This window comes from Sus scrofa, chromosome 1, assembly GCF_000003025.6.
Source record: "Sus scrofa isolate TJ Tabasco breed Duroc chromosome 1, Sscrofa11.1, whole genome shotgun sequence".
Classification (NCBI taxonomy): Eukaryota; Metazoa; Chordata; class Mammalia; order Artiodactyla; family Suidae; genus Sus; species Sus scrofa.
In genome coordinates, this window is record NC_010443.5 from 152,683,487 (window position 1) to 152,703,331 (window position 19,845).

General features: G+C 37.5%; 1 protein-coding gene across 12 annotated transcripts in view; it reads left to right on the forward strand.

The window, feature by feature from the left end:
- The window catches only part of RTTN (rotatin), a 145,665-nt gene continuing 130,638 nt past the window's right edge, over positions 4,819-19,845 (forward strand). For 2 of the 12 annotated variants that reach the window (XM_021099267.1, XM_021099276.1), the window contains exons 1-9: positions 5,062-6,288; positions 6,612-6,799; positions 7,627-7,804; positions 9,473-9,559; positions 11,644-11,737; positions 12,752-12,866; positions 14,147-14,297; positions 16,988-17,153; positions 19,040-19,221. In XM_021099267.1, coding sequence (XP_020954926.1) covers positions 6,258-6,288; positions 6,612-6,799; positions 7,627-7,804; positions 9,473-9,559; positions 11,644-11,737; positions 12,752-12,866; positions 14,147-14,297; positions 16,988-17,153; positions 19,040-19,221 — 1,192 coding nt within the window. In that variant the 5' untranslated portion in view covers positions 5,062-6,257. Of the gene's footprint in view, positions 5,025-5,059; positions 6,289-6,611; positions 6,800-7,626; positions 7,835-9,472; positions 9,560-11,643; positions 11,738-12,751; positions 12,867-14,146; positions 14,298-16,987; positions 17,154-19,039; positions 19,222-19,845 lie in introns of those variants that run through there. The other 10 variants (XM_021099245.1, XM_021099277.1, XM_021099282.1 and 7 more) reach the window with 10 other exon arrangements.

Sequence of the window (19,845 nt, forward strand, 5' to 3'; positions counted from 1 at the left end):
TTTGCCCATGTTAAAATTGGGTTATTTGTCCTTTTACTGTGGAATTGTAAAAGTTCTTTATGTATTTTGGATAATAGATCCTTATTAGATATATGATTTGTAAATATTTTCTCCCACTCACAGGTTGTTTTTTCACTTTTTCGATAGTGTCCCAAGAAGCACAAAAGTTTTAAATTTTGATGATGTCTAATTTATCTTTTTTGTTGTTGTTGCTTGTGTTTTTGCTGTCATGTCTAAGAAACCATTATCTGATTCACATTCAAAGTTTTAGCTCTTGCTTTAGGACTTCGATTATTTGAGTTAATTTTGTAGATGACTAAAGGTATGGATCCAAATTCATTCTTTTGCATGTGGATATCCTGTTGTTCCCATTTGTTGAAAAAAAACCTACTCTTTCTCTATTGAATTATCTTGGGACACTGATTGATAATCAATTGACCATAGAGGTATGTAATTATTTCTGCACTTTCAGTTCTATTACATTAGTCTGTTTATCTGTCCTTATGCCAATACGAAACATTCTTGAATACTACAGCTTTGTAGCAAGTTTTGAAATTGGGAAGTATACACCCTTCAATCTTGTTCTTTTTGAGTTTGTTTTGGTCAGTCTCATTCCCTTGATTTCCACATGAATACTGTTTCATACGGATAAGCTTGTCAATTTTTACTGGGTATTTGATAGAAATTGATTTGAATCTATAGTTCAATTTCAGGAGTACTGCCATCTTTAAAATGGCAAATCTTCCAATAAATGACACAGGATATTTTTCCTATATGTTTAGTTCCTCTTTAATTTCTTTCAATGATATTTTGTAGCTTTTCAGTGTAGAAGTCATATTTATTGTGTTAAATTTATTTCTAAATATTTTATTCTTTTAGATGCTATGGTAAAGGGAATAATTTTCTTTAATTTTTGGATTGTTTATTGCTAGTATATAAATATAGAATTGATTTATGTATTAATTTTATATACTCTAAGGTCTTTTTTTCTCTAAGAGTTTTTTCTCAGATTCCTTAGGATTTTCTCTATATGAGATCATGTCAAGTGCAAGCAGAAACAGATTAACTTTTCCTTTCTTATCTGGATGACTTTTATTTTTTTTTCTTGCCCAATTACCATAAATAAAACTTCAAGTGCAGCACTGAATAGAAATGGTGATAGCAGACATCCTTGTCTGTTTTGCCGTATCTATAATTAAGAGGCTTATTGATTAAATTGTGCAAAAAAAAAAAGCAGAGTTTAAATTTATGTTGCTCTGCTATTTGAAATGGAACATACTATATCTTGTTTCCATCATTCCACTATAAAAGGGCATGAAATATTTATTAACTTTCTATTTTGGTATTGGGAGGATAAATTAGATTTGACAATCCCCTTAAAAATTAAGTATTATGTAAATTCATAGGACCAAGTTATGGGGCATGATTAGGAAAATTCATGAGTTGGGGATGAAACCTCAGGCTTTAATATTTTTCCTTCTTTGAAATCAGAATTATTAATAAACCATAATCTTTATTCTTAAATAAGGCAGGCTGAGGTCCAGGTGACTTTCCTGGAAGGCACACAGAATGTTTGCTGCTCTGGGGGACCATGAATAACTTCCACACATCTACTGGTTAGAGCCCTAGGATTGCTTAGGAATCCTGCTTGCATTGTCTTCATAAATAAATTAGTATCCCATTGAGTGTAAAAGTAGCCTGTAAAAGAATTTCCCCTTTGGGCCAATAATTTCTTTCCTCTAAAAAACCAGGGAAAAAAGCCTGAGCACTGATACTTTTTTTCTTTTTTCTGGAAATTTCTCCTGGGAATGGCTGTACCAATGGCTGTAAGGCTGGAGCACCTCTGATCTTCAAAGCCTCCCTCACTAAGTAGCAAGGTTCAGTCTGTGTCCCAGGACCCCTTGGATGAAGGGAGCATCAACCTTGTGGTTATACTTGCAGGTAGTACTATACTTGCAGGTTTGACATTGCATTTGATTCCTAGAAAGAGGATTATTTTAGTCCTTTGGGGCTACTATAACAAAATAGACTGGATAATTTACAAACAACGAATTTACTTCTCACAGTTCTAGAGGCTGAAATGCCCAAGATCGAGGCACTAGCAGATTCATTGTGTCGTGAGGACTTGCTTCCTGCCTCATAGATGGCTGTTGTTTTTGTTTTGGTTTTCCTGTGTCCTCACTTGTCCTCTCTGGAGCTTCTTTTATAAGAGCACAAATCCTACTTAGGAGGACTCAACCCTCATGACCCAATCACCTCCCAAAGGTCCCCACTAACACCATTACATGGGGGATTAGATTTTAACAAGAATTTTCTTGGTAGGGGGAGCAGGACAATCATTCAGTCCATAGCAAAGAGGCACCTTTCCCTTTGCTGCTTTTTTGCTTTTTAGGGCTGCATCTGCCGCATATGGAATTTCCCAGGAGTCGAATCGGAGCTGTAGCTGCCTGCTTCAGCCATAGTCACAACAACGTGGGATCTGAGCCGCGTTTGTGACCTACACCACAGCTCATGGCAATGCTGGATGCTTAACCCACTGAGCAAGGCTAGGGATGGAACCTATATCCTCATGGATCCTAGATGGGTTCGTTAACTGCTGAGCCATGAAGGGAAATCTCTATAATTATTTTTTAAAATAATAAATAATAATTAATTAATTAATTAATTAATTAATTATTAGTCATAAGTACCTATTATGGAGGTCCTTGAATAAGTGCTTTCTCTGGGTTATCTCCTTTGGTCTTCAGTCTTATTAGAGGTTACTACTTTTAACCCCAGTTTCTACTTGTAAACGCCTGAGACTTAAAGGTCATAGAGGCATCAGGTTTTCTCTCCTACCTGCCAATCCTTTAACACTATTTTTTGTTAATAATACCCTTTCCTTAGTGGAAGTCTTCTGCCCACCTCCTTGTGACTCTAGCTGAGTATCCTGTTATGATATCATGCCCTGTTCAGAGTGTAATCTAGGATCAGGTAACCTCATAACAATGATTCTGATGGAGTACTTATCATGGATTTTACATCCAGATGTTGAGAGAGAAGTTTTCTTTTTCTTCTAGAGTTTCTGCATGAAAAGATGAATGTCTGGATCACAATCCTCTCTTTCCCTACAATTTTGGAATTTTTCTTGTAATATAAGAGAATGAGAGAGGCAAATACATTGAGAGAAAAAAAGCCAAGAGACTGAGAAAAAGAACAGTGATATTTTTGAGTCTCTGAGGCTAGATCCTTTTCTAGAGTGAGATAGTAACTCATTTTTGCTTACTTGTTTGGGTTAGAGTTTTGTCACTTGCGACCATAAGCTTACCCACAATTATGCAATTAAGGTGGCAAAGCTGGTTTTAAATCTCTGCCTGTCTGGCTCCAAAGTGTGTGCTCGGTGCAACAGTTTGGTTAGCTTATACGGCTATGAGCCAGATATTTTAAGTGAGTCAAGTAACTGGAATAAATGCACAGGATCACAACTTACAGACCTGCTATACATAACCCCAAGTATTGAAATTCATGTCCAAATTGTAAGGAAGAGCAAAACTGCATGCATGCTTCTTCCAGAAAAGAAAAAAAAAAAAAAAAAAGCATTTCTTTCTCTCCTAAGAAAAATCATCACCAGAAAAGATCTCTACCTTCACCCCTTCCCTGATCCATATATGTATCACCAGTGAACGGCTGTCATTTACCATCATGTAAAATTCAATGTGTATTTACTATGTGAGCACTTAAGTATATATGACAAAAACTATTTTAAGTACACATAGAAAATTACAAAGATAATACACATATGGTTCTTCACACATCTACACACAGATATCTATTGGCCATTTTTTCAAGTACTCAGGCATCACTTAAAATATTTGATCTTAAAGTTCATAATTACAAAAGCCTGGGTTGCTGATGGGGATACAATAAAAGTAGAAATTAATAATGAAAGTATACAACAAAGAAGGCAATTAAAAATCAACCTTCTAAACAGATCTTGGGAGAAAAAGGAAACAGTAGTTTCAGGATTGTTGAAAATAATAATAGTTAGAATATTACAAATCTAAATTCATGATATATGACTAGAGCTTTTTTTAGATGCAGATTCATGGACTTAAAATTCACTATAACTAAGAAAGAATTGAAATAAAGTAACTCTTAGCTTAAAAAGTTAGAAAAGGAACAGCGAAACAAACCCAAAGAAGGAGAAAGTAACTGATACTAAATAAAAGTACAGTTAATACATTAGAATATGTTTTTTTTTAAACAGTAGAATTAATAAATTGACAGTTGATACTTTGAGGAAAAACTGGCAAACTAATACTCAGTCTAACAGGAGAATGATAATTGTTTTGAATGTAATAGGCAAGACAATAATTTTTGTCTAATTATAAAGGTAACATCTGCTCAATAATAACAGCAAATGTTAGAAAAGCAACATAATCGATACCACTTCATAGTCTGACCTCCTATTCTACTTAAAAAATGCTTGCTTGAAGTTATTTTTCTCCCATCCCTTACCCACCAACATCCCCAATTTCCTATCATCCAAGACTGTTCATCTTAGAAATATCACTGAAAAAATTAATTCTCTCATTTCTTCATACCGCTTTGTGTATTTTGACCTTGACACTTCAAATACACAACTTAAACCGTCATGGCTGGACAACTACAGATACTTATCAGTTAGTGCAAATGCCTCCTTCTACAGTTTCTGTTTTTCAGTACCTTTGACACACCATTCAGCAGGAGCTATTGCCCTATGGAATGCAGCCACTGTTACAATCTTGGCCAGGCAGGTTTAGGTGTGGGCTAGCTGAATCTTGGTTAAATATACACACTCTCATTTCTTCCTCTCATTTCCTCCTGGTGTCTCTATTTACCACAGCCAGTTGGATGCTGGAGGGCCAGGGTGCTTTGCTGGTGCAGCCTTTTCATCTGTAGAGGTCAGTTACCGGCAGAGGCTAGCAGAGTGGGGAGAAGTCCCTGGAGGACCAAATGGGGAAATAGCCAGCATGCCAGTTGCCCCTCTTCTCTTTCTCCCAGAGGTAATCTGGTCACATAGACTTTTTCACTTTCCCTGACTTCGACAGACTCACTCTGAATTCTTGCCTTTGCATGTACTGTTTTCTCTGGCAGAAATTCCCTTATACTATTTCTTTGCCTGGCAAATAAACTCCTACTTATCCCCCAAGGTCCAGCTCAAATGTCACCACTCTCTATCTACAGACTTGTAGAGGTGGCAAGGTTCTAAGAATGGGACAAAGAAACAAACTTAATCAGTCAGTTATTTGTTGATGTGATAGTGAGCCAGGTACTTCTCCGATTTTAAGTTCCTCCTCACTCCCAATCACCCCCTCCTTTTTTTTTTTTTGCAAAATAGGAATGAGAATTGCTGCCTCGACATCCCTTGTCCAGGGAAATTGAAAAGATCAGTGAGATAAAATATTTTCTAAAATGCAAGTCATTTTATATATTTAGTTTTGTTGTCTTTGCTGTTAACCATTGCTTAGATTTTTTTTCCCTATTAGTTCAGCTCGATCACAGTGCAGAAGTCAACTTTAGAGGCATTCAAATAGGAATTAACCCCCCTACCAATCCCTTTTTCTTTCTACAGTCGCCTTTTTTCTCTTCTGTGTACCCCTCCCCCCACTTCCCCCCCAGCTAGCCTTTATTTCTATTGCGTCCTGTTTACTTTGAAACCAGGTATCCAAGGTCACTGCTTGATTTTGCAGGTTCGTTTTACAGTTGAAGAGGTTAAGTCATTTAGTAACGCAGGGAGGCAGGCGTGGGCTGGGATGGGTAATCCTAACAAAAGTCCGCATTCTAAATTGTAAAGTTCTGGGAGCTGAGAAGTCAGACTGGCAGAGTCATAAACCCCTCGCATAGAAGCGAGGACGCCGGAACCCCAGGCTGGCGGGCACGGTGGCGGGTCCGGAATTCCGGGAGCGGAGCACGAACAAGCGAAGACTACAACTCCCGACGCGCACTGCGGCCAAAGCTGGTTCTATCGCTGCTTGCTTCTTCATTCTTTCCATTTCTTAACAATCCACACCACTGTCTAGGAACTACGAAGTAGTAATTACAGAGAGGCCGTAAGCTTCTTTGGGGGCGCGGGTGCTGGGAACAGCTTACGGAATGCTTCTCACTCCCTGTCTCCTTCGCTCAGGAATTGCGGAACCCGTCTTCCATCTGGCCGGGTTTCTGGGGGGACAGTAATTAAACTGACGTTGTGGCGCGGCAGTTTAATTCTCCGGCGGCGGCTGATTGAGCGGGACGAGATGGTCCTGACCGGGCTCATCAGGAAACTCGGTAACAATCTGAGTTGCCCCTCACCCGGGTCGCCCTACTGTCCTGGCCGTTTGCTGAGAATGGCCGAGTCACGGTGCCAAGGCCCGGCCACCCCGCAACGGCTCCCCGTCTCCTGGGGACACATCTCAGACTTTGTTTTAAACTCTTTAGTTCTCGTCCTGAAGGCACCTGCGGCCTGCGTGTTTTTTTTTTTTTTTTTTCTTTTTCTTCCTTTCTTAATCCTGCTTTCGCCCGCAGCGTAAATAACACAGTTTTAGGGTAAATCCCCTGTGGGCACCTCTTTGGAGTCGGAAAATTAGCTCTGTGCTGTACTTCTTTGACAGGTCATCAGCTGGCCGAGATCAGGGAACGCGCCCTTAGGAATATTCTCTGCAAAGTTGAGCACAACTTAATTTGTTGTGCTGATCTAGTTCAGGAGAGGCTACTTTTCCTCCATTTGCTGGAATGGTTCAATTTCCCGTCTGTTCCAATGAAAGAAGAGGTTCTGAGCCTGTTGAACAGATTGGTTAAGGTAGGATCATTTTGAAATTTAAACGAGTGAATGTTTTGTGGTCACTTAATTGTAGCAGTAGTTGAAAATTTAAATGATTAAACTTAAAGAAACAACTGAAGATGTCGAATTTTATTCCTTTGTGTATATAATGCTCGTCCTCCTTTAACTTGTGATACTGAATCTCACATTGTCTGTACTGTACCCAGCTTCTGAATCCAGGTATATTCTGACTTTTGGGACCATCTTTGGAGGTTAATATTTGTCATTTTGTTTTCCCTTATTTACTGTTATTTACATGTTAAAAAGTAGATGTATATGTCTAAAAGAGAACACATTTAAAGGTGATGTTACAGACCACGATAACAAACAGCATAAGTATGTTAAATTGTTTTTCCCATATCTTTTTTTTTTTTTTTTTAAGATTTATGTTTCTTAGTCTGACTTGACAGTAGCTAGTTGTCAGGATCAAATATCAAAGTGCTAGTTTAACTTCTCCAAACTGTAAATCCTTTTGCAGTTGTAGGGGATTATTACTTTGGCATCCTTTGACTGGTTGGAGGAAGGAGAGGATGGGGTGAATCAGTGGAGAGAAGTAATCAATTTAATAAATAAATGTAGGAATTGATAGTGTGCATTTCTAGTGTTCACTGTCTGGGTTTTTCTCTCATAAGTGTTATCTAATGTTTTATATTTGTTTATAATTTATGTACATCACTGAAAGATTTATTGTTTTAAAAAAGGAACATCTGGTGTACCAAAAATAATGTCCTATTTTGATTGCTGTAAGATAAAGTCTAAAGATTTTTATATTTATAGTTATTTTCAAGGCTCTCCTCTTATTTCAGTATTCCCCAGCAGTCCAGCATTTGGTTGATCTTGGTGCAGTTGAATTCTTATCAAAACTTCGTTCTAATGTGGAGCCGGATCTGCAGGCTGAAATTGATGGCATTCTGGATGGACTTTTTGTTCTTCCTTCAGAAGTTCCTGAACTGTATTCTGCATCTGATCAAACCAGTCAAACTGGTAACTCTTTGAAATCGTCTGATGAAATCAGTTAATTAGTCTCTTAAAATATAAATATATTGGTTCTAATGGTTAATTCTAAGGAAAGGGACCTTAAAGGAAAAAAAAAAAAAAAAAAAAGGAAAAAAGAGCGCTCCCCCTTTTTTTGAGTTAACTTACGTGAATTTGACCTTAATTCCCTTCCTCTAATGTTATAGAGAGGAGGGTACATGTATATTTTTGCTTTTTTGGTTAAGGGGCCTAAAGATGCAAGTGATTTTCTTCTTTTGAGACTAGTTTGAAAGATTTTTTTTTTAAACAATAATATGATTTCATTGAGCACTCATTACTCTGTGCCAGATGCTGTTCTAAAGGTTTTATACCTGCATTTTTTGTCTGTGTTCTTCACTCGGGGTGTGATGCTGTCTGCCCTAGCTCATGATTTTGTTATGGAGACCAGTCAAAATGAACTATACAGATATACTGGCTAAACTCAGAATCAAAGAGTCTTGGATTTAAGTCCTAGTTTGGCCTCTAGTTGTGTGACCTTGGCTAAGGTGCTTAATCCCTCCAGGCTTTATTTTTCTTATCCAAAAATTGGGACAATAAACAAGAACATCTTAGAGAATTTTTATGAGGGTTAAGTGTGGCAGTGACTGAATAGTGCTCAGCATAGGGCCTGGCATATGTTAAGCACAGACTCTTGGCTGCCACTGTTACTTGTTGTTCTTGTTATTTGATGTCCAGTGTAGTGCCTTGCTCATAGAGAGCATTTGAATTGATTCAAAGAAAAAAAATGCTCAAAAAATTTATGTGATTGATGAGTAAAAGTAGAAAAAAGTATGTTAAGTAGAAGAAAAAGTAGAAAAAAGTCAGTTAGACCCTGTTTTTCTCTGTACCAGCGCTGTATTGCCACTGCTGTGATGTGAGTCTTGCTATTAACAAGAACAGCAGTAGCCGCTGCCATTTACTGAGTTCTTGTGTGACTGTGACTTTTAACAAAATAGTTTACAATTTCTGTCTAAGCTATAACAAGTAAAGAAGAATCTTAAATCATGAATTTTCCACTTACTTCCTTGCAGGTAAGATTAGAGGTATGGTCTAGGGCTAATTTTTAGTTACCTGTATTAGTATTAGGAACCACTAGCATGAAACCTTCAAAGAGGAAATTATAGAATTTAGTTTTAGTCTTTTCATCATTCTGAGTCTCGTCAAAGCTGAACTGCTAAATTTGTAGTCATGTGTGATAGGGAATTGTCAGAGGTATTGAAAAATAGAGTCTGACTCTTGCTTTTGACAACTTTTTCTTAAAACACATTAATGGAAATTGAAGTGATCAGGAGCCACATAGAGTAAGAGACGAGAGAGATGGACTAAGAAGCAGAGATGAGCAGTCCTTGGATAAATAACTTTGTAATAGCTTCTTTATATTGTTGATGTTTTCATTCTAACAAATAATTGTAATTAACAGTAAAAGAAAGAGGGGGGAATCATCAATTAGAAATTGACTCAGCACTCACATTTCTTCCTCTTTAGAAGGACAGACTATTCAGAGAAACAAGACTGGGTTATTTTTCTAATTTTTAAAACGATTCAGAAACTTTAGAAAACATTAGTATTTTAAAACAGCAAGTTTTCACTTTCAGGAAATAATTTATCATAACACAGAAATATATATTTTCTTTTCAGAATTGCCACAACAGCCTGAAATCTTAACAGGATATTTTCCTCAAGACAAGAGTAGTTTCCAGCTGGAAGTGCCTCCACAACCCGTGGGTGGGTATCTGTAGGGAAATAGGTCTTGATGACAATAAATTGGAAATTAATGTCCTTTTCCTCATTGTTGTGAAGGCATATCATAGTCAAACTTGAATGTTTCGGCAGCAAACTGAATGTTTGTTTCTTCAAATTAGATTAGGAGAGAGAGAGAGTTTAAGTAGTAAAACTTGGTGTTAATCTGCCTTGAGCAGATGTCCAGGCAAGTGGTCATGGTGGCCCTGGCACGTGGTGCTGGTTGAGCGGGGCAGTCTGTCAGGATCTGTACTATGCACTGTATATGGCACCTCTTTATTCTCCAGCTCACTAAGCAGTCCTGACCATCCAGTGGCTCAGACAAAGACTCAGGTCATCTTTGTTTCTTCATTTATCTTTATCCCAACATCCACCTGACTAAAGAGTTCTGAGTTAGAGCCTCTCCTGGAAACCTCATCCAGGTCTTTTTGTGTCTGACTGTGTCTGGTCTTTGCTCATATCACAAGCCACCTTCTCAAAGAGCTCTTCCTGAGGACTCTAGCCAGTGATAACTTTTTATCTATATTCGCTTTTCTTCCTGTGTGTATTTGCTAACTATGTATTTACTTCTTGATTGTCTCCTTCATTATAAACTTAGTGACATAGTTCAATAAAAGTTAAAAAAAAAACCTTAATAACAGCTGCAAACATTGCTTTATCCAGTGTGGGTGTGTGGAATAATGCCAGAAATATATCAGGCTCTCAGTATGTATTTTTTGAATGAATCCTCATGGAGTCCCAGTGAGACCAATATTAATATCCCCATTATACTGATGAGGCTACTGGGACTCAGAAAGGATAGAACCTTTATACTGGCTAACTAAGGGCATGGTTAAGTAAGCATGTATATCCCATTTTATTGCCTGCATGCTGGAAAAGGTTGTTTCCAAGGGACTGTCTGTAGATGTCAGGTATTCAGTTTTACTCAGTTTGGAAGCCGTCTATGATAAAAAAGATTTTGTAGAAACTCTTTGAGTATAGCATAAGAAAGAACAGAAAATTTGTTCAGCTGTTCAAATACTCTACCTTTCCTTTCTGGAAAAGTTTTGTCAGGCTAATGGAGAGCTTTGGTTTTAAGATGGTAGCTCTTCATGTTTGTGGCTGAGGCTTAGTTGAGTGGCAAGGAGAGACACCAGAAGGGAGTGATTCTGGGCCTGGGATGGGTGGGGTGTATTTGAGTGAAGCCGTTGGAAACATTCAGGAAGATTGAGATGGTGACACATCTTCATGTGAGTACCTGTTTGTGGATTGATGGTATGACTGGCTTATTTTGCGCACATATTTATGTGTGCAGTATAAGCCTGTCTTTCCCTCCACCCTCTTCCTGCTTTTTCCTTAGACAGTAAACCTTGCTTTTATGATGGCACTTTTGAAAGAGGCAACTGTGCTTTGGGAATTTAATAATACTGTTTTCAGAATTTAACAATTCTATGCTCTTTTCAAAGCATTTGGCAGAAAGATTGTTTGCCATTTGGAAGGGCTTATGTATTGCCACCTTAACTCATACACTATAAGATCTGCATAAAAATAATTTGAAGGAAGGTAGCTGAAAACTGCTTTGGTTTCTTGGATTTTTTTTTAATCTTGTTTGAACGCTGACATTTGATCTTTAACTTATGGTCTTGAAGTCATTTTCAAAGAGGTTTAAACATCTGACACATTTAGTATGTTTGAACATGATTAATTAAATATATTCTGTGATTATGCTTATATTGCTTTTAATTTCAAAATTAGAGATCTCCAAATGCCAGTTCCTTTTTTGTTTAAGCACTATGTTCTGATCAGCCACACAGTAACACAGAAAATTTAATTGATACTCTAAATGTCATTTAATATTGGTTTGTATTTAATGCCCTTCCCCTAATTATAATCCGTGAGTTCTGTTTAATTATGAAAACAGAGCTATGTCATTTAATCAGAGGCAACAAATTTCAGCTGATCTTTTTGGTAATAGTTTAGGGTACTCTAAGCTGTAACTTAAACTTGTCTTAAAGGTGAGGCCTTACTCTTACGTTGTGAATCTGTCAACATTGTCTCCTTAGATGCCTTAAGTTTTGCTCTTCCATTAGCAGCAAATCCGACCGTGAAGTGCCTGAAGTTTTCTACCTTCCCTTGGCTCCCCCTGACAACAGCTGATAGGCATGTTCTCTCCTCTAATGAAAGGTACTGTGCCTGAGATATTTCAGGTATTTTGGCTTTTGGTATTTATAGCCATTAAATCTGAGAGTAATTATTCTATATTTTTACCAGGAAGAAAGATACTAAGTGGCTGTAATAGGTAGTAATGGGAATATGTGAATGATTTTCGCTATTTCAAAAAGCAAGCCAGAAAATTTCCATTTGCCTTTAATCAGGCTTCACATCAAGTTTCTTTTTTGTGCTTGGAATCCTGTGCCTTCCTTGGTAAAATCTCTTGTTGACCAGATTTGTGGCCATTGCTTAAGCCCTTGGTGGATAAAAAATGGAAAAATTAAATATAAATAGTCTTTTTAGTAGACAATACATTTCAAAACATGGGCTCTGGTCCGTGAAGGTTGAGGACCAATGATCTAATCTTATGTAGTGGATTTTATTTGGTTGTTAACGCCCCAAAGTAGATAGCTGATATCTAGAAGTTTGGAGAGTGTTTTAATGTCTAATTTCACTTTTTGCTGAAACTTAATTTCAGTGGATGCCACAAGAAATGAATTGTTTGCCTTTTTCTATTGAGAATCTGAAAAATAAAGACCCATTTCTAGAGTCAGGGCCAGATACAGGTGGATGCTATTAAATGAATTTTAATGATGGCATTTCCAAGGCGTCAGTAAATTCTCTTGGAACAACATATGGAAGGGGTAGCATGTACCTGGGACAGAGGGGTGGTGGTTTTGATCTGTCAGTTCTGAGGTAGTTGCTAAGGAGGAGATAGTGAATGTGGACTGGAGCTGGGCTGAGGGTCTTGTGGGGCTAGAGAGTCAACAGGCAGTTACACTGGCACGAATTATGGGCACATGAAAGAACACCTACCTCAGGGTTGTTCATTGATTAGAGTGGCGATCTGGGCAGTCTTCCCAGGGGAAGTGATGTCTTGGCTGAGACCTGAAGGATTGTGAATAGGGTCATTATGCAACGAGGTTACTTAGAATCTGGTAAACTCTTTTTAAAAATAAATAATACTCTATTGTGTATATTTTATAGCTCTTTAAGAAGTAGTAACCACACTTTAATCTGGAATACCTGTGAACTATTGAAAGATGTTATCATGCAAGATTTTCCTGCTGAGATTTTCCTTCAAAGGCCAAAAATTGTTCAGGTGCGTTTCCTCTGTAATAGTTTCATATTTTGAAATAGAGAAATTTTTGCAATGAAACACATTTTGCAAAGTAGGAGTCCATGGGAAGGAAATTTGCAGTATCATATTTAAATAATGAAGTATTTGGTTATTTAGATCACTTATTCTCTTACTTGGATAGTGGTCATTCTTCTGATAGTAGGTAATCTTGTTTGATATATGCAGTCCAGTTTGACCACCTCAACCTTACTAACATTTATGGATCACTTAAAGGGGAGAATAGACTTGGGAAACTGAGGTTGGGCAGCAGAGACCCTTCTTAATAGTAAGAATAGCATCACTCTTTGAGGATGTAGGTGTTTAAGGCATAGTGCTCTAATCTGTGGAAGTATGGTGGTGGTGAGCATTGTAGATGGATTCTTTGCAATGTAGTTTATTGCATACCTGTCTAGTAGAGAGATGGGGGTCCAGGGATGGAATGGTGGCACACGCACAGCATCTGGTAAGGCCCAGCACCTGCGTTTCGGAGTTACAGGGCTGAGATGGGTGCTGGGGAGTGGCAACTATTATTACATACTGACCCAACTGTGAGTGATAGCAGAGGAAATGCTATTAATTATCAAAGCATGCAGAATGATTTAGCTATTTGAGCTGAAGAAGGCTTGCCATAGTGTTTAAAAAGTGCCATGTAACTTGATGTCCTGAATGGGGAATAATCCCTGTGCTCTTCAGGATAGTCCTCAGCTAACAGAGCTTAGATATGAGGAACACTGACTATTGGTTTTAAGTTTTATCTTTTTGTTTATTTATTTATTTATTTTAGCTTTTTAGGGTCACACTCGTGGCGTATAGAGGTTCCCAGGCTAGGGTTCGAATCGAGCTACAGCTGGTGGCCTACACCACAGCCACAGCAATGCCAGATCTGAGCCATGTCTGTTACCTACACCACAGCTCATGGCAATGCCAGATCCTTAACTCACTGAGTGAGGCCAGGGATTGGACCCGCATGCTCATGGATCCTAGTCGGGTTCATTACACCTGAGCCATGATGGGAACTACTAAATTTTCTCTTTTTAAATTTGATCCATCTTGCATTATACTAAGTTATCTTTTTAAATTTCACCCATCTTGCATTATACTAAGTTATTTTTGCCCATTTGTGTTTCTTATATCTGATGAATATTTGGCAACTTATTTTAATTCCTTTGATTATTCATTTAACCTCACTTGAGCTCCACATCCTTCTTTGAAGTTGAGCACTTTGTTCTCTTGATCATTTTCATTGCTCTTCTTTATTTCAGAGCCTCTTATCTCTGTTGAAACTGGCCTTTGGAGGAGAAGGAAAACATCGCCTGGCATTACAGTCAGTTTCCTGCTTGCAGCAGTTGTGCGTGTATTTAAGAAACAGACTTAACTTTCACCGAGATCCAAGTTTTTTCTCTAGTAAACAAGGTATTTATGTTTATTTATTCATTGGTCACTGGTGGTATTTGTGATTCTTCCGAGAACTCTCCATTATACTTATTATTGGGGCTTATTGTGTATAATACATTTTCACAACGTAAACTCCCCATTCCCAAGCAAAATCAAATTATAGTGAATGATAGAAGCATGATCCCCTCATCTTTTTTTTAATAAGAGACATTTGCAAGTGTTTTTCTCCCATACATGCAGAGTATTGTTGGGAGCTAAGGACCAGGGTTCTGGGTCCAACTATTCATGTGGGACTTTGGCCATTTTAGCAAGTTATATGTTGTATTAATGTTTGGTTTGAAAAGATACCTATTTGTATTTTATGAAAAATGTTTTCATGTAGCTTGTAAGGGAGGCAGTGCCAGACTTTTCAGGGAGAAAGCACCACCTAATGGCCAAAGAGAGTACTAGGCTGGCCTTTTAAAAGACAGCATTTACAGTTTGGGATTTCTCTGCACTTTGAAAGTTGAATATAAAATTGCAGTGATTTGTCCTTGTGCTTCATAGTTAAGCCCTATTAACAGTTTTACTGATCCTGTGGTTCTTGAATATTTATAGTAGCTTTATTATGGATCTTGGGGGTATGTGATTTCCTTAACAATGTTCTTGAGAGCTTGTGAGTACCCCATTTTTAATCAGTAAGAGTTACAATGTTGATAAAAATAGTGGATAAATGGGAAAACTTATTCACGTCTTAAATAAATATTTATCACCTACTATATGCCAACCAATAATGTAGTCTAGGGGGTATAACACTGAGCAAAATAGATGAGGTCCCAGTTTTTATGACTTGATATTGTAGAAGGTGGAACAGGTAGGAAACAAACACGTTTCCAAATTAAACATGCTGGAAGGGAATAAGAAGGGCCATGTGACATTGTGACTGGGGACATGGCTTACGTGGGTAGGACGGGTGGGAAGGCCTCTGAGAGGAGGTGACCTGAAGGATGAGAAGGAACCATCCCCTTGCAGAGTTGCAGAATGAGTGTCTAGGAAGCTCAGACCATCAGGCATGAGGGTGCCCTATGTGAGGAATAGGAATCAGGCTGTGTGAGTGGAGTGCAGTAAATGGGGTACAGAGAGCAGAGCATGGTGAGGTCAGAGAGGTAGTTTGTGCCAGAGTGTTTGGGGACGTGCAAATCTTGGTAGGGATTTTATGGGTTTTTTGAAGTGCAGTGAGAAGTTCTTAGAGAACTTTGTTACTGTTCTTCCCTCTGCAAATGCCTCTATTTTACCTGCTTTTTTTTTTTTTTAAAGAAATAATGTTAAAATATATATAACAAAATGTCATTATATTTTTGAACATGCAGTTTTGTGGCATCAATTATAGTCACACTGTTGTGCAGTCATCACCATCATCTGTTTCCAAACCTTCTTCATCATCCTAAATAGAAATTCTCTAACCATTAAGCAGTACTTCCATTTCCCCTTCCCTCTGCAGCCCTGAAAATCTCTAATCTGTTTTCTGTCTTGGTACCTCATGTAAGTGGAATCATACATTATTTGGCTGGCTTATTTAACTTAGCATGTTTTCAAGGTTCATTCGTGGTGTAGCATGTGTCAGAACTTCATTTTTATGGCTGAATAATATTCCATTGTATGTATAAACAACATTTTATTTATTCATTTATCTGTTAATGGATATGGTGTTTGTTGTTACCTTTTGGCTGTTATGCGTAGTGTTTTAGTGAACATTAGCACATCTATTCAAGCCCCTGTTTCAGTTCTTTAGGCTATAAATACAAGAGTAGAACTGCTGGGTCATATGTTAATTCAGTGTTTATCTTTCAGAGGAACCACCAAAAAGTTTTCCACTGTGGCCGCACTGTTTTACATTTCCACCAGCAATGCATGAGGCTTCCAGTTTCTCCACATCCTCTCCAACACTTTTTTCTTTTTTCAAAAATCATACTTGTCCTTGTAGATGTGAGGTGGTATCTCATTGTGGTGTTGATTCGCATTTCCCTAATGACTCCTGTTTATGACTAGTGATTCTCTAGTGACTTTTCATGTGTTATTGGCCATTCATATATCTTTAGAGAAATGTCTATAAAAGCTTTTCGTCCATTTTAAAATTGAGATGTTCAGCAGATTTTTTTTTTTTAATGGTTGAGTTTTAGGCATAATTTACATATCCTAGGTACTAAATCCTTAGCAGGTATATGATTTGCAAATATTTTTACCATTCTGTAGCTTGGCACATTCTTGATAATGTCCTTTGATGCATGACAGTTTTAAATTTGATGATGTCTAATTTATCTATGTTTTCTTCGTTTTTGGTATTGCATAATTCACTGCCAAATCCAAGGTCATGAGGATTCATCCCTATGTTTTCTACTAAGAATTTTATGGTTTTAACTTATATTTGGATTATTGATCCATTTTGAGTTAATTTTTGCATGTGGTTTGAGCTAGGGCTTCTCAGAGGGTTTTAAGTAGGAGAATTGGAGTATTTGGTCTCTTGGTGAACAGTGTTGGCTAGAAGATTCCATGTGATCAGGTCAGTACATAATTAATGTACTAAGGCAGTAGTTGCAGAAAAGGTTGACCTTTTCTTTTGCCTCATAGAAACATTTCTACTGTCTTAATTTTAAGTTTTTTTTGGAAGAATGACAAATACTACATAATCAGTAACCTGTCTTTATGAAGGAATAATTTTTTCCCCCCAGATACAGTTTCCCAAAATTCTTCTCTGTCTTATTGTCATGAAGCAAGAGTTACTCATCATTCCCAGAATCCTTCTCCTGGAAGCAGTAGCCCTCGGCCTTCTGTGGTTGGACGCACAGGCCAGCGACCCAGAGGAGATGGCCAGGATTGGGATGCAGTGTCTTCCAGGTGACTAGAAGAGCTGGGTTAACTTGTATGTGTGTTTTAATTTTAGAGGGAGATCGTTATTTTTCTCTTTTGTCTTTTTGTTTGAAACATTAATATGGGTATTTGCCTTGTGTTAAACCAGAGACTTTCATACTTTTTTGACCATGACCCCCAGTAAGAAATAAATATTATGTTGCAACTCAGTACACAGACATATATACTTTGTGTATGTGTGCATGTTTATGAATGTGTGTATCCACTAAAACAAAGTGTTTAAAAATAGTACTCTGATTCCATGTGTTACACAGTAAACTTTATTTTCTGTTCCTTTCTATTTCATTAAAAAAAGAATGGTGATTCTGACTCAGTAACATGTTTTAATTAGCCACAAATGGAATGTGATCTAGTTTAAAAGCATAGCTTTAAATACTCGATGCATTTTGATAATATTTTAAACTAATTTTTGTAAGTTTAATCATAATTTAAATGCATCAGTATTTACTATTAAAGGGAATTATTAGAGAATCTATGAAGCAAAGTGGCTGTCAAGGTAGACAGTTTATGGTATTTTACTTATTTGTGGAAAGAAAGATTTTTGTATATCAAGTTTTCTTAAAGGGATTGGCATGGTATTTGTATGTTACCTCATCCTTAGGCTACAAGCATCTTAAAAACCCCTTAGTCTTTTCTTTAGTGTATTCTGCTAAGTGCTTGGTAAGAGTAGCACCTGTTGGCTTGATTATCCTCTTGTGACAGAGCTACTGCTGCCCCAGGCTGGCATTGACTCATGCTTGGCATGTGCTTGGTGTAGGCCAAGTGCTTCAGTGTTTTGTCTCTTGTAGTCCTCCTCATAACAATCCTGTAATAGGATTGGCATTATTATCATCATTTTATAGAAATACCTGAGTTTTGGCAAGGCTATGAGCGTAACTCCAGTATATACAGTTTGTAAAGCACAGGGGAGGGGTTTGGACAGGATGGGAGACTGTGCTCCTCATCTTTACAGGTAGCTGGGGTTGATCAGGCATGGTTTCTCTCTTCACTCTTCCTCATTCTTTGAGCTGTATCTAATGTGCCACATGCTTGTAAATTTCACCCCTGAGTGAACTTCCTCCTGGGCCCCTTCAGAGTTTTAGAGAGGCCCAGCTCTTTTCCATATTTTGGGATGCTTGGTATGTTGGAATTGAAGGAATGACAAAATGCATTAAATTTGGAGGGTTTTACATTTTCAGTAGATCAGTGCATCTTCAATTGTGGATAACATCGAAAGTCAACATTTTGAGGTGCTTTGTAAATGTGTTTAAGCCTTTCTATAGAGCTTTTATCCCCAACCCACCCCTTTATACCAAAGGTAAAATTCTTTTTATAAGGAAAGTAAGAAAGATGAGATGTTCCATTTTTGGCTGCATTTTTAAAATCATGTGATGTTGAACGTACTAAATAAAGTAATCCATTTCTCATCATGTTTTTCTGGCATTTTCTAGCATTCTTCAGTTGCTAACATTGGCTTACTTAGAACATTTGGTGAAAATCACAGAAAGTCTAGGAAACCATATGAAGTATTTTGTTTTGCCCTTGAAAGTTATGGAACTTTGCTATAAATCTGCTTTCCTTTAGACGTGGATTGGTCATCAGTGCTAATGCTGATTGCTACTATAGGAAGGTTGACACATTTAGAGAACATCAACTTGAAAAGCAAATTATAAATGCATTTTTAGTTTCATTTACAGTTTTGAGCCACCTTTATGGAATTTATTCACATAAATTTGTGAGAATTTATTGATCAGAATTGTTCCTTGGAGTAATACAGTATGAGGCTTCTAATATGTCAGGCAGCAGATATGCAGTAAGTCTGTTTGTGGGCTGTTTCCATGCTCAAAGGTTATTATTATTTGTGTGCTTCACAGTGGAAGTAGCAGTCATGCTCATGTCAACTCAAGGGTGTCTGTCCATTCACCTTTGGACGTGGTGCATCTGGGCCTGCCAGGGCTGGAAGCTGAGGATGCCCTGGAGCTGCGATTCCAGCAGCTTAGCCTGCCTCAGTTCTGCATCTCCATCCTGGAATCCGCTGTTCCCCTCTTAAAAACAGGTTGGTTGTCCTTGAAGTCATAGTTCTTTTTACATAATTGGTGTTTGTTTTATCTGTTTTCTAGGGCTCTCATTTTTTTTCTTTTTCTTTTTTTTTCACTTTCTATGTTAAAATCTGTACTAACTTATCTTTTGGGATACAGCTTCCTAAGAACTTAGTAAGGTCTTTATTATCTCTTATGTGGGTGCCATGGAGCACTGTTCAGATAGAGTATCCCCTTCCATTTCTGGCCTTTTATTGCACAGGCTTCCACTATGTGTGGCTGTTTTAAAGGTAAGTGCTGAGAAAACAATGTACCTGTAGTAAGTTAGAGAAGATGGACTGGCATGAATGGACTGGAATAAAAAAGTCTTTGGCTTTTGCTTTTTAGAAATTTTTTAAGTTGCTTTTAGTTGTTCACTCTTCCTATTTAATTTTTACTTGAGCTATGAAACATGTTAAAAGCCCAAATACATCCATCACTGGATTCTTACCTTGGCAGTATTTTCTTTTTCTTAAAAAGCAAAATAGAACAAAACTAAAAAAAATCCTCAAAGATTTCTTGGATTTACCTTTTTTCTCAAATGTGTGGGGTAAATTTGTGAAGATGTTCTGCAGTATATACTGGAATGTAGTTGTGATTTT